The 13,410-nt window shown below is 46.9% G+C and overlaps 1 protein-coding gene across 1 annotated transcript in view; it reads left to right on the forward strand.

Moving 5' to 3' along the window:
• FKBP6 (FKBP prolyl isomerase family member 6 (inactive)) overlaps positions 1-13,410 on the forward strand; it is a 36,411-nt gene that overhangs the window by 9,571 nt on the left and 13,430 nt on the right. The window contains exons 6-8 of the mRNA XM_051991903.1: positions 6,106-6,300; positions 6,791-6,900; positions 7,611-7,700. Of these exons, the coding sequence (XP_051847863.1) occupies positions 6,106-6,300; positions 6,791-6,900; positions 7,611-7,698 (393 nt within the window). The 3' untranslated portion in view covers positions 7,699-7,700. The remainder of the gene's footprint in view (positions 1-6,105; positions 6,301-6,790; positions 6,901-7,610; positions 7,701-13,410) is intronic.

Consider the following 13,410-nt stretch of genomic DNA (forward strand, 5'->3'; position numbering starts at 1 on the left):
TGAGCTGTGGACACAGAGACGTGGCAGTCTTATGAGTATGGGGGAAGACAGAAAGGGGGGTGCTGTCTTCCGAGGCGGGATGTCTGGTCCAGGCTCACTGCAAGTTTGCAGGACTAACTGTAAGTTCCTAGAGAGGTGTCAGTGTGGCAGAGAGGGGAGAACTCGGTATAGGGGAGGATCTGATTTTTGTTAGAAAAAATCTCTATTCTCAGTATGGGGCAGCCAGATAGCGAGGTAGATAGGACACTGGGCCTGGAGTCAGAAAGTCCAAAGTTCAAATTTGACTTCAAATACTTACTGGCTGTGTGACCCTCGACATGTCATTGAACCCCTGCTCGCATTAAAAATTGGAGAAGGAAAAGGCAAACCTCTCCAGTATCTTTGCCAAGAAAATCCTACTGAGAGTTGGTCCACAGATTCATAGAGGTAGATACAACAGATTTAGTACATTGCTATGTGAATGGTGTGAAAGGTGAGTAGGTGAAGGTCCTTTCACCGTTGTGGATGCCCTCATTTTGAAGGTCCAAGAAATTCTGGTTTGGGGTAGGGCCAAAAAAAGGAACATTAAAGTCTGCCCAAGTTTCAGCTTCAACTTCGTATATCCTGAGCTGAGTCCCAGGCCATCCCAAGCTTTGTACGTTTCCCGGTGTTCTCCGTATTTGTGGTTTTTAAGTGTAGCAGTATTCTCTGGCATTAATCTAATAGTTCATTCAGCCATTCTCAAATTGTTAGATTTATTGGCCTCTGGCCTTTATCATTAAAACCTGTAGGTTTTTATATACGTATAGCTGGGTATTATGTCCCTTCTAGAACATATTTGTGGTCATGGCAGTCAGAGGGTTTTCTGAGATCAGCAATTCCTTATTTTATGATAGGTCGTTCCAGAAAGTCTACCAGTTCATTGTTCTAAGCCCAATGCTGGGACTATTTCCCCCAGTCACATCGATACTAAATATTATTATTATTTGTCAATCATCATTGTTATATATCATTAGTTATAATTTTATCATTATCAAAAACATTTTATCACAAAAATGAATTTATCATTTATTATCAAAACACGCCATCTTGGATGTGAGTTGAGACCTCAGAGTTGTTTTAATTTTCACTTCTCATTTATTGAAGTTTAAACACTTTTTATGTGGTTATTAATAACTTTCATACACCTGCTTGATCATATACTTATCCATTTATGTCAATAAACAGATGTTACTGTAGTAAATTTGTTAGCTCCTTATAGATTGTGAGTATGTATGTGTATATATATATATTTATATTTCAAAATTTTATCAGATATTTGCATTGTAAAGTTTTCTCTCAATTTTTCTATCAGGTTGCTTCTTGTTATGTAAAATGAATTTATTTTTATATAATTGAGCCCATCTATTTTCTCTATGATTTTCTCATTTATTCAACATAAATTTTTTTCTCTCCAGGTAAAATGAACATATCATTAATTTGTCTCTTTTTTTTCCTGATGATTGGCATATTTGGCACTTACTATATTTTATGGTGATGACATCTACTACTGCATTTCTTCATATCACCATTCAGTTTCCACAGTAGTTTTATTGATTAATTATATTCCCTAATGTTTTGCAATCTTGGTTTTAAGTGAACTTTAATCTGTTATGCCTTTGTAACTAATTTTTATCTAATATGAGATATTTTAAAAATTGATTTACAATATGATTAGAAATCCATAAAGAGAGGTTGTCGTTTATTTCTTGATATAATTCCATCAATTTTATGATTTCTCAGAATATTCAAACATCTTTATTTTCTTGGTATAGCTCCTGTGTGACAATTATACACACGCATACACTTCACACACATGTGCTCACACATATACACACGTGCTCACACACATACACTACACACATGCACACAAATACACTACATAAACACACTCATACATGGAAAAGCTAAGTAGAGTAATCTGGGTTTCATTCCAGGGACAAGAAGGAGCTGCTGTGGGGAGGGGGGAATAGGATCAGCTGTTTACTTAAAGCAGGTCACTTTGGCTCTGCTTTGTAGAAAAACCACTCGGAATTGTGTTTTACTATGTGTACTTTAGCAGAGGAAAGTTGTTTCTGTTTTAGTGAACTCAGCGAGGATGATGGCCAGAGCCTTCTGAGGAGCCTGAGGTGACCCTGCATGTGCAGCAGGAGGCCCAGGACCCCACTGCTGTTTTGTGGTGCGGGATAGTACAGGTCCTGGGGGGACCATCGTGGTCCAGTGGCCTTGGGAGCAGAGACAGGCTTCTTATTAATTCTTTGACCCTGCACAAGTGGTATTTTCTCTCAGGCCCATTTCCCATCTGCCCCTTCCCCTTTCCTCCTCTTCCCTATTGTATGAAATTCCCTGTCATTCCCCAGAGCCTTCTCCTTGTTTGAAGAGATGTTCACTTGAGAACCCCGATTATGCAAGGTCATTTTCCTAATTTTTCCCTTCCCTTTCTCTTCTCTTTCCAGTCTTCTCTTATCACTATAAAGACATACCATGGTCATTCCCAGGCCCTCTCTGACCCCAAAGATAATGGGGACATGGCTAGCATCCTCTTAGAGTGGAAGCGATTTGGTCTTGTTTCATGTTTACTTTTACATTCTTCTTAACCTCTCGTTTGAACGTCAGAGTTCTAGTCTTTTTTTTTTTTTTTTAAACCAGAAGTGCTTGGAAGGATTATACTCATTTTTGTTGGGTGAGTGATCTTCACTGTAAGCTTAATATCCTATTCCAAGCCCTTCACTGCTTTGTAGTGGTAGCTACTAAATTATGTGTGATTGTGACTGACTTTTCAGAGTCGGAATTCTTTCTGTCTGAAGCAGTGTTTTTTCTTTGACCTAGAAACTTTGAAGTTGGTCTGTGATGTTTCTGGAAGTTTTAATTTTAGTTTTTTTGAGGACTTGACTCTTGGATTCTTTCTACTTCCACTTAGCCTTCTGGTCCTCAAAGTTTTGGGCAATTTTCTCATATGATTTCTTGAAATAGGAATGTCTAGATTTTCTTTTTAGGTTGTAGTATTCAGAAGGTCCTTTTGTGGGTTCTACTGCTCCAGAATTTGTTTTGAGGAATTATTTTTCAGTCGTTTGGAGGGACCCCTCAGATGTGTTCACGCCTTGCTCTGCTCTCTTGGCTCCACCCTGCTCTGTTCACCACTTTAGGGAAGGGTCTGGCCTGGTTTTATTCTAGGATATCAGAGACAGCTCAGACTGGAGAACTGCCAGCTTTAGCAAGCCCAAAGTAATCAATCCAAGGCAAAGACTGATTGTTGCACCTCCCCCACTCCCAAACTCGGGAAGTTCATGATCTAGTTTTGGGGTCTGAGCAACAAGAGATGCTGTTGGGGTCAGTTCCTATCGGCCAGTGGGAACCTCTGCTGGTTTGTGGTGACAGAATTATGACACGGTAACAGGGCAGAAATTACTGCAGGTTCCAGACTGTAGACTTCACTGTCTCCCTATGTTGACCTGGGCCCAAAAAACAACTCACTGTGACTTTTTTTCTTGGTGCTCCCCATAACGATTCAGTCTGGAGTGTTTTCTAGATCTTTTTGGAGGAGAGAAGATCACTATGCTTTTCTCTGCTTCTCCACCATGTTGGCTCTTACTCAGAGGTATTTTTCAGATCTTGAATTGAGGTGATCGTTGATTTCAACTGGTGCTGAGGAAGACTTTGACCTCCTACAGAATGGAGGGGATACCATACACCAAAGTTCTTGTCATTCACATGCAGAGAATAGAACCCCAAGTTTTCCATCTCCTTTTCTCACCTTTATGATTCATGTGGAACTATCTCGATCAGTTTTCAATATTTTCTCCATCTCAGTTGTCTTGATTTTTCAGCCCGTATTTCAGAAAGACCTTTGTGATTTGGCTTTCCCTGGGGGAAGAAAAATCTGGGAAAATAATGGGCAGTATCTGAAATTTATTGAAGACAAGGATAGCCGTTCTCTGAAACTGTCATTTCTGGTTCTTCTACCCCAGGAGGATGTGTTATTAGACTGTGCTATCTCCTTCAGTCCTGTAAATAAGGGGCTCGACTGGATGCCTTTTTCTTCTAGCATTTAAAGGCAGGGAAGGAATTGGGAAGCTAGCTGCTAGGGGAAGCTGGAGAGACTGCCATATGAATTAACAGTAGCTGGCAGCTTCAGAGACACTGCCTGCCTTTAAGTCAGGCTCCCCTTCCGGTACAAGAATGGAAGCCCATTCTTAGCCCTTAGAACCAGGAACCTCTTTTTTTTTTTTTAAATAACTTTTATTGACAGAACCTATGCCAGAGTAATTTTTTACAGCATTATCCCTTGCACTCACTTCTGTTCCGATTTTTCCCCTCCCTCCCTCCACCCCCCTCCCCCAGATGGCAAGCAGTCCTTTACATGTTGAATAGGTTACAGTATATCCTAGATACAATATATGTGTGCGGAACCGAACAGTTCTCTTGTTGCACAGGGAGAATTGGATTCAGAAGGTAGAAATAACCCGGGAAGAAAAGCAAAAATGCAAGCAGTTTATATTCATTTCCCAGTGTTCTTTCTCTGGGTGTAGCTGCTTCTGCCCATCTTTGATCAATTAAGGCTCTCTTTATCGAAGAGATCTACTTCCATCAGAATACATCCTCAAACAGTATCGTTGCTGAGGTATAAAATGATCTGGTTCTGCTCATTTCACTCAGCATCAGTTCATGTAAGTCTCGCCAGTCCTCTCTGTATTCATCCTGCTGGTCATTCCTTACAGAACAATAATATTCCATAACAGAACCAGGAACTTCTAGGGAAGACCGTGTTGGCAGCACTCCCTCCCACTGCAGGGAGAGGGTTTAGGCCAGGAGGGCAGCTAATGGGGATGAGACTAAGGGACGAGTCCAGCTAAGCTCCTGGAAGGAATAGTGAGAAAGGCCAGAGACCACTTCTCCTCGGGTCCTCCTGTGCATGCACCCATAGGGGGTTCTGCTCTTAGAGGCCATTGCCTCAATTTTTCCTACAACCTTCAAGGTCTAAGGGAAGGGAAATGCTCTGTAAGTGCATGATACTCAGAATGGGAACACCAGGAGGAGATTATAGATGATTGGGAGATAAGGAACTGTTTGACTGTCTTCATTGCAAGTTTTTTATGTTAATAACTAATGAAAACCAAGCTCTTAGAGAAAGTTGATGGTTTCTGTCCCCTAAGTATAGAGGATCAGCTTGAGCTAGAACTCTCCTGTAGATAGAAATAGGGGCTTTAGGGCTGTAGAGATTGCTATTTTTAAGGTCTTTCTAAGGTATATTTAATATTAACTTTCAGCCTAGAATTCATAGGGTTTCATGCTTTCTTAATCCTTTTGAAATTGTGCAGCTCGGTGGGAAAAGTGGTTTATACCTGAGCAGAGGGAAAAAAAACCTTTGTATGGGTGGTGATGGGTGAGACAGACATCAGTCACTTGAGCAGAGCACCACCTGGCGGGAACATTACAGAATACGCGCTAATTGTAAAGAGGCCCTGTCTGAGCATACGCAGGTCGGGGCCATGGGGCACCACAGGCTTGTTGGTGATTCCCGTGCTCCAGGCACTTGGCCAGGGGTGGGGACACAACTGCAGCCTCCCCTGCTGTCACACGGAGAGTGGACGTAGACTCTACCCCGTGTAGTGATTTCCCCATTTGTTAAGTAAGGACCACGGATGCAGCTTGCCAAGCGCTGCCCTTCTGGGTCAGACCCCCGCGGTCCAGGTGGCCAGCGGAGACTCCCCTGTGCCCTCTGTTTTCTCTGGCTGGATATTCTCTGTGTTTCCCTCGTGTGAGTTTCCAGCCTACGTGCTTTTACAAGAGGGGGTATTTCCTTGAAAGCAAAGGATGAGAACTCTTTGAACTTGGAAGTGGAAATCCATTTGCTCGTTTTTTGGTGGCGCTTCCCAAGTTGTATCATTGGACCTTGTTGGGTTTCTAGTCAGTGAGCAAACACGAGGCTCCTTCTGGGTGCTAGGCCTCTAGCTGAAGATGCTGGGGGACAGACGAATCGGGCCCTGTTCTCGGGGCCCTTCTGGGGGGGAGCTTTCTGGCCCAGTTTTGGGGTGCTCACTCCTTCCGATGTCAAACTTGTTTGTCACCTGCTTTGTTTCCCTTCAGGCCTCCTTGATTCTTTGCCGCAGACCTTTCCACCCTGGGGAACAGGGTCAAATAGAGAGTGCCAAGCTCCTGGTCTTCCTTAACCTGTCCTTCACTTACCTCAAGTTGGAACGACCCAGCCGGGCCCTGATCTATGGAGAGCAAGCCTTGGCTATAGATCAGAGAAATGCCAAGGCCCTCTTCAGATGTGGACAGGTGAGCACGGAGCTGGGAAATCCTTGGCCTAAAGCGGAAGCTCTTCCGATATCCCCTGGCCATGGGTGGCCGGGTCCCCAGAGCCCAGCTGCCCCAGCTTCTCTTGGGGCTCAAGCAGAAGCCCAGGAGGCAGCCTTCCGATACTGTTCTCGCAGGCCTCTGCCAAGGGACTCCTGCCCATGAGTATCCATTAACATCAGTATCATCCGGACCCCCCTTCTATATCTATGGCCATGGTTAATTTTTTGGGGGGACAAGAAAGCATCTGGAACTTGTTCTTAACCTTTTTTTCAAGGACTTTATGTTCTCATTTGACCTATGTCTTAGAGTTTAGCTCTTACCCATTTCTTTTAGGAAGGGCAGATGATTTTATTAACTCAATTGACCTCCTACCCTTACTAAACGTGGGTCATTTCAAGAACTTTAGTTTTCCCTGTTTGTTTTTTCTTTTCCCAAATATGCCTTAAATTCTTACCATTTTTAATGGCAGGCGTGTCTCATCATGACTGAGTACGAGAGAGCTCGGGATTTCCTCGTCCGAGCCCAGAGAGAACAGCCGTTGAATCATGACATCAACAACGAGCTGAAGAAGCTAGCCAGGCAAGTGCCTCTCCTCCTGACTCTTCGTCAGACTGTGGACAGTCTGGCCCCCCTGGTCCTGTGTCATGAGACTCAGGCTCGTTTCAGGAAGGGTTTGGTGTGCCCAAGGATGGAAGGAGGTGTGGATTCTAGTCTTACTGTGATTTGGGTTTCCAAAGGAATCCCTAAAAGCTTCTAAAATGTTTAGAACATTTCCTTTCTCACATTGAAAAACAACCCTCTCAGTCAGGGATGCTGGGCGATGGTTCTTTACAAGAAAATGTTATAATCGGCAATCAAAAGCCTTTGCGTTTAGGACTGCTGAGCCAGGAGCCACGTGAGTCGTGGAAGAAGTTCACCTTCTCCACACGGGTCTGTGAAGTTGAAAATAATCTCACTTTTACCTGTATTCATTACTTATTTTATGCATTGAAAAGAAGACTGGTACCCGGAGGCTCCATGGGGCTACAGCCTGAGGAGAAGGCTTCTCTGGCCCTGTCAGGCTGCCCTGCAGAAGGCTGAGCTCCCTTTTGGTCCAGCTAGTCTGAGTCACCTGGCTTGGGCCTTGCTGGCCCCCTGGCACCCTCCCTGCTCCGTAGAGGCAAGGCCCCCCTGCAGGGACCCCATGCTCCAGGACAAAATGGCCAGAGGTCTTACTCTCAGAGACCTTGTACACATCCCCACTTATAAGTCAAGGCCTTTTAGAAGCAATTTGTTCTCTCTCCCAAAAGCTGTTACAGACACTACATGGATAAAGAGAAGGAAATGTGCTACCGGATATTTTCTCCTCTTAATTCTTCTGCTGTGCAACAGAACTGAAGGTAAGTTGAACCTGGGCCGAAGGCCGGTGCCGACGGAGGGCTTGGAGGATAGATTAGGGATGTGGCAGGGAACACACACTCCTGAAAGTGGGAGCCACGGGCCTGATGGGGGGGCGCCTCTCCTGAGGTCGGAGGCCACATGTGGGTTAATGCTTCTCCTGTCAGGCCCCCCAAGCACTCGCTTGTCTATCCCCTGGGAATTGGTCATGGGCGAGGGGTCATCAGCCCCATTCCACAGATGGAGAAATGAAAAGTCCGGGCATTGGGGGGATTGCCTGTTACCCAGGAGGGAGTGGCTCCACACCTAAAACTTGGTTGGTTTCTCCCACTAGGCTGCCCTGCAGTAAACTGTGGGTGCCGCAGTTGAGCTGAGAGCCAACAGTGGGAGCGCCCCCCGCTCTCGCCCTGGTTTGTGTGGGCCCTGCCTCCTGGCACCTTCTGGGGCCGAGACTACGACCCAGATGCCCTGGGCCCATCTTGATTGGGAGCGATTCACCTTTTTAACCTTGGGGTTGTCTTGGGGGAGGTTCCCAGTGGGCTTTTCTGCTTGTCCCCATAGCACTTGAGAAGGCTTTAATAAACACATTTCCATCCCGTTCCATGTCAGAGCCTCTGGAGAATTAAATCCAGTGCGGTTCCCACCGTTAAGATTTCCCTGAATGCGCAGAATAATACACTTGCTCCGTCAACTGTTACTTAATCCATGGAAAAAACCCACCTGCCTCAAACACCTGCTGGGCTGCATAGATAAGTCTGTTCTCCTGAGGGAAATTAAACAAGAGAGGGACTAACAACAGCTGCTGAACGAACACGCAGCGATAAACCTTGGCTTTGTGGAGGCTCCGTCCTCCGTCCTCCCCAAAAGAGGCTTGGCCAGAGAGGCCGTCAAAGGGCCCATTCATGATCACGCCGTTCAAAGGGGCCTCAGCCGCCGCTCCCTGCCTGCTCAGGTGCACCAGATTGGGACCAGCAGCAGACGCCCGTCCCGACCCTCCCCCTCATCCCCGTGACTCGAAGGACTTGGGGAATAGAAAGATTTGCCAATATTTGAACTAGGGCGCAGCTTGACAGCTCCCCCTCCCCTCGTCTGGCTGTTGTCAGCATTGTTACACTCTGGAGAGGGGTCTGAGTCCCTCAACTGGAGCGATTTCCTTGCAGATCCTGGGCCTCCAGGGTGCCCACGTTAAAGCCAGAGCCTTCTGACGTAGTCTGCGCAGTAGGTAGTGGGGAAGGTGGAGTCGAGTCTCTCTGGGCACCTCTGCCTCCGCTTCCCAGCCATCAATGGAGGTAACTACCTCCCAGGGTGGTGGTGAGGATGCAAGGAGATATTACTAAAGTGCTCAGTCCGAGGCCTGGCACATAGTAGGTGCTTAATTAATGCTTGTCCACACCTTCTTCCTGTTCTATCCCTGGCCCTAATGTGAAAAGGCTTAGTTTGGGGGCAGGGGTGGGTGGGCAGTGGCACGGGGGCAGGCCCTGCCTTCTGCCCATGTTGCTCTCTGTCCGGACTCTCTCCAGAGCCTTGGTGGGGCCTTGGGCTGTCGGGGTTATTTGCATGTGGTGTCTGAGGTCCAAGCGCTTGAGCTGCTGGAACATCGTCAGGTGGCTGACACGGCTGCAGCTCGAGCCAGGTCTTCCTTGGCTCTGAACTCGGACCCGAGCCTTGTTTCCCCACAGCTGGAAATGCTCCTTTTGCGGAAGTTGGTGTGAAAACAAAGCGTTTTCCCCAGGCTAAGTGAAACCTCCAGGCCGGTGGCTCCCTTACCAGAGGAGGCAGTTTGGGATCCCAAAGAGCTTGGGCAGGTCGGCGTTAGGAGGGCCTTGACGAGGCTTCTCCCAGCAGCCTCAGGGACGAGAGGCAAGCGTGAGCAGCCCGGTGGGTTCTGGATAGTTAAGAAAAGTGCCCTAGAATGTTGATAGGGGAGAGCTGCCAGCAAAATCTGGGAACAGGAAGCGAAAAATGGCCGGTCTGTAAAAGGAGAGAATTGGGTCCTGGGTCAGGGATCGAGGAGCCCTTCCCAGCGTGAGAAGCAGGGCTGTCTCACTCAGACTGACCTTCACCCCTGGGGGCTGCCATGCTAACGTCACCGAGGATTGGTTAAACATTCCCAGTTATATCTGAGCCTGGTTCGGCCACCCTCGGAGGCAGGGGCCCCAGCCTGACAGGTCCCTAATAGAAAGTTTCCAGAAGCCCCTGTTGGAAAACTGAAGTGTACACTAGCTCTGGTTTCTGCTCGTGCAGCTTCATGGGATCGTGGCTTTAACCAAAAAGGGACCATAGAGACACAGATTCTCCTGACCGTTCCTTGGCTCCCTCCACCGTTACCTTCCTCTCATCCAGAGCTTGGGGCCTTGGGCTTACTTAGCCCAGCTCTGCCTTCCCAGATAACCTGTTACCTCTCTAACCTTCAGTTTCCTTCTTTTAAAAAAAATAAATAAAAGAAAAAAAATGTGATCTCTGAGGTCCCTTTCAACTCCAGATCCCAATACCTGCAATGTGGGACCTGACTAGACCCACAGGTAAGCTCTCCCTCTGGAGCCCTTAGGGTTAGGGCCGGGGGCAGGGAGGTGGCCTGTTTGGGGATGGAGTGCTCCCATGTCTTCTCACCAAAGTCACCATGCTCACTTTGACTCAATTTCAAATTCAAGCTCTGAGGGAGACCCTAAAGATTTGAGAGGCACAATTTTTAGGCTTTCCCCTCCGGGACAGCCACTGGTTTTATAGCTTTCTGCTGGCGTTTGTTTAGGGATTTCTCTCCTCTCTTTGCTTGCACGGAAAAGAAATTTAAACCTTGGAGACTCGGATTAAGCGATTAAACCACGTTGCCTGGCCTGCCCAACTTCAGTGAAAGATTATCTTAATTTTTCAAAAATATCTCCTTCTGGGAAGAGCAGTGGCAGGTCCCCAGGAGCTCCATGGTGACGGATAGCTTGGGCGGAGCGCGGGGCTCGTTTTATTCGATTCTGCTGTCGCGGGGCCCGTTGGCAGCTTGGCCCTCTCCCCTAAACCAAGCACAGGCGGAGCGGCCAACATCAACACGCCGAGCCAGCACGGCAGGAAGCTTCTGCGCGTTGTGAGCCGGCAGTTCATTTCAGAGCAAGTCTTTGCCTCTAGTTCAGGGACCTGGAGCAGCAGAGACCTGGCGTGACTGACCCCAGGAGCTAAAAGAGGAGACGCAGAGCGCGCTTGATGGCCCGGCCTTGGCCCGGCTCCACGTGTCGAACAAACGGGGGCTTGTGCAAAGCCCTGGCTCCTGCCCGGCCTCGCTCCTCCTTCAGGGCACCTCCTGCCAGACTTGCACTTTCTCGTAAGGCGTCGACAGTGGCGTTTTCTGGGCCTCTGCTGCGGATGAGATCCTGACCTTGGGGTGGCTGGGAAATAGCCTCCCTCCCCCGGGCCTCCTCGCAGGGAGATTCCAATGAATCGGTCCTTTGTGGTGTGACTATAAATAGCCCCCCTCCGGGTTCGTGAGTTTTCATTAAGACCCCTCCCTTGGAAAACATTTTCCCCGGTCAGTTTCTTTGGCCCCCTCATCCCTCACCACATCCTCTGTTGGCTGCTGCCTCGGCTTCTATTCCTGACTCACGCTCAGCTCGCTTCCTGCCCCAGGGAGGCACAGAGCCCGGCTTCATTACACTCCGTGCTCCGGGAGGAGGCCTGGCAAAGTCCCAGCCCTCTCCCCACCCCCGGTCTGGGCAAAGGAGCTCCCTGTCAGATGCTCCTGGAGCCGGGACTGGGGGCTCACCTGCAGTCTTGGCGAGGGACTTGACCCCAGGCACTTTAAAGCCTCTGGGCCATCGGCCTCTTCACAAATGAGGGCCACTGGACCCCCATTTAACTTTGTACTTACCTCGGTTTGTGTCAGGGACACAGCCTTTCTCTCCAGAAGCTTAGCTTAGTTATTCATTCTCCATTTTTGAAAGAAAATAGGGGCTTTCTGCACTGCCCATAAGAGGGTCTGTTCTTGGTTTTAAAGGAAACTTTCACACTATCTGGAGACCTTGATGTCTCGAAGTAGTTTGTGTAGGAATCCGTTTGAGTACCACCAAGTATGTCACAAATCTGAGGAGACCCTGGGCAAAGCTGCTGATGACTCAGGCTATTGCTGCCATTGACAGTCCAGTTGATAAGAGGGTTATCTCATCCAGAACAACACTGGGAATTTACTACTGTCCCGGTGCCTACTTATTGCTGGACATTTCACATCCAGTACCTTTGTTCATCAGATCTGGGTGACTTTCCGGGAACTTTGCCTTTTGAATGGTTACCGAGCACAGAGTTGAAGGCCACAGCCTTGGATCAAAGGCCTTTCTCCCCACTTCTCTTCTGCGAGAGCAACCCCCATTTTAACATTTCAGACGTCAAGAAGGGAGCTCACTCTTTGGTCTCTGTGCTGTATGCTGGCCTGTGAAATCCTGCTCAGGCATGGGACCATGTCCTTTGAGCATTGCTGGGAAGCCAGGCCCAATCTTCACCCATCTGGGGATCCAGAAGAGATGGAAAAGGAGAAGCATGAGGTACTGGGGACAGGATAAGAGTGCTCTGTCCCCAAGCAGCAGCTCCTCCTGCTCAGGCCACTGAGTGGACAGGAACTGCCCCAAAGGCACCTAAAGTGTTGTTATCCCAGGTTCTTTTTCCTTTTTGACATTTTTTTTGAATTCTGAAATCTCTTCCTCTAGTCCCTCCCCTGTTCTTTGAGAAGGCAGGCAAAATGATACCGTTATATCTTTGAAATCATGCAAAACGTTCCACATTTGCCATGTTGTTGGGGGGTGGGAAGGAGGACAAGAAAAATATTCATTTTGTATTCGAAGTCCGTCACTTCTCTCTCTGGAGGTGAAGACCACTCTTCATGATGAGTCTTGCAGTTTTCTTGGTCAGAATAGCTAAGTCTTTCAAAGTTGATCATTGATACAGTATTATTGTTGCTGTGTGTGGTGTTCTCCTTTACATTGTCTCATATAAAGCTTACCAGGTTTCTCTGAAATCATTGCTCATCGTTTCTTACAGCACAACACTTCATCGTAGTCATAGATTGGGACAGCCATTCCCCAATTGATGGGCATCCCATCAATTTCTAATTCTTTGCTATTACATAAACATCTGCTATAAGTAGTTTGTACCTATGGGTCCATTTTCCTCTGAGCTCTTTGGAAGACAGACCTAGTAGTAGTATTGCTAACTCAAAGGGGATACACAATTATGTGGCCTTTTGAGTATACCTCCAAATTGTTCTCCAGAGTAGTTTGCATCCATTTCACAACTCTTATCAACAGTGCATCAGTGTTCCAATTTTTCCAAATCCCCTCCAGCATTTGTCTTTTCCTGCCATGTTAGCCAATCTGAATGATATCAGTTGGTACCTAAGAATTGTTTTAATTTGCATTTTTCTAATTAGACATTGACTGAGAACATTGTTTATGTAATGTAATAGCTTTGAGTCATCTTCTGAAAACTGTTTATATCGTTTCATTATCATCTGGGAAATGGCTCTTATTTTTATAAATTTGGTTCAGTTCCTTACGTATTTGAGAAATGAGGTTTTTTTTAATATTACTATAAAAATTTTTCCCCAGTTTCCTATTTTCTAATTTTGAAAGTATTGGTTTTGTTTGTTCAAAAACTTTTAAACTTTAATCAAAGTGGTCCATTTTATTTTCCTGTGAGCTTCTCTGTCTCTGGTTTGGTCATAAACTGTTCTGGTATCCA

The sequence above is a fragment of the Antechinus flavipes genome, chromosome 4 (assembly GCF_016432865.1).
Source record: "Antechinus flavipes isolate AdamAnt ecotype Samford, QLD, Australia chromosome 4, AdamAnt_v2, whole genome shotgun sequence".
NCBI classification, from domain to species: Eukaryota; Metazoa; Chordata; class Mammalia; order Dasyuromorphia; family Dasyuridae; genus Antechinus; species Antechinus flavipes.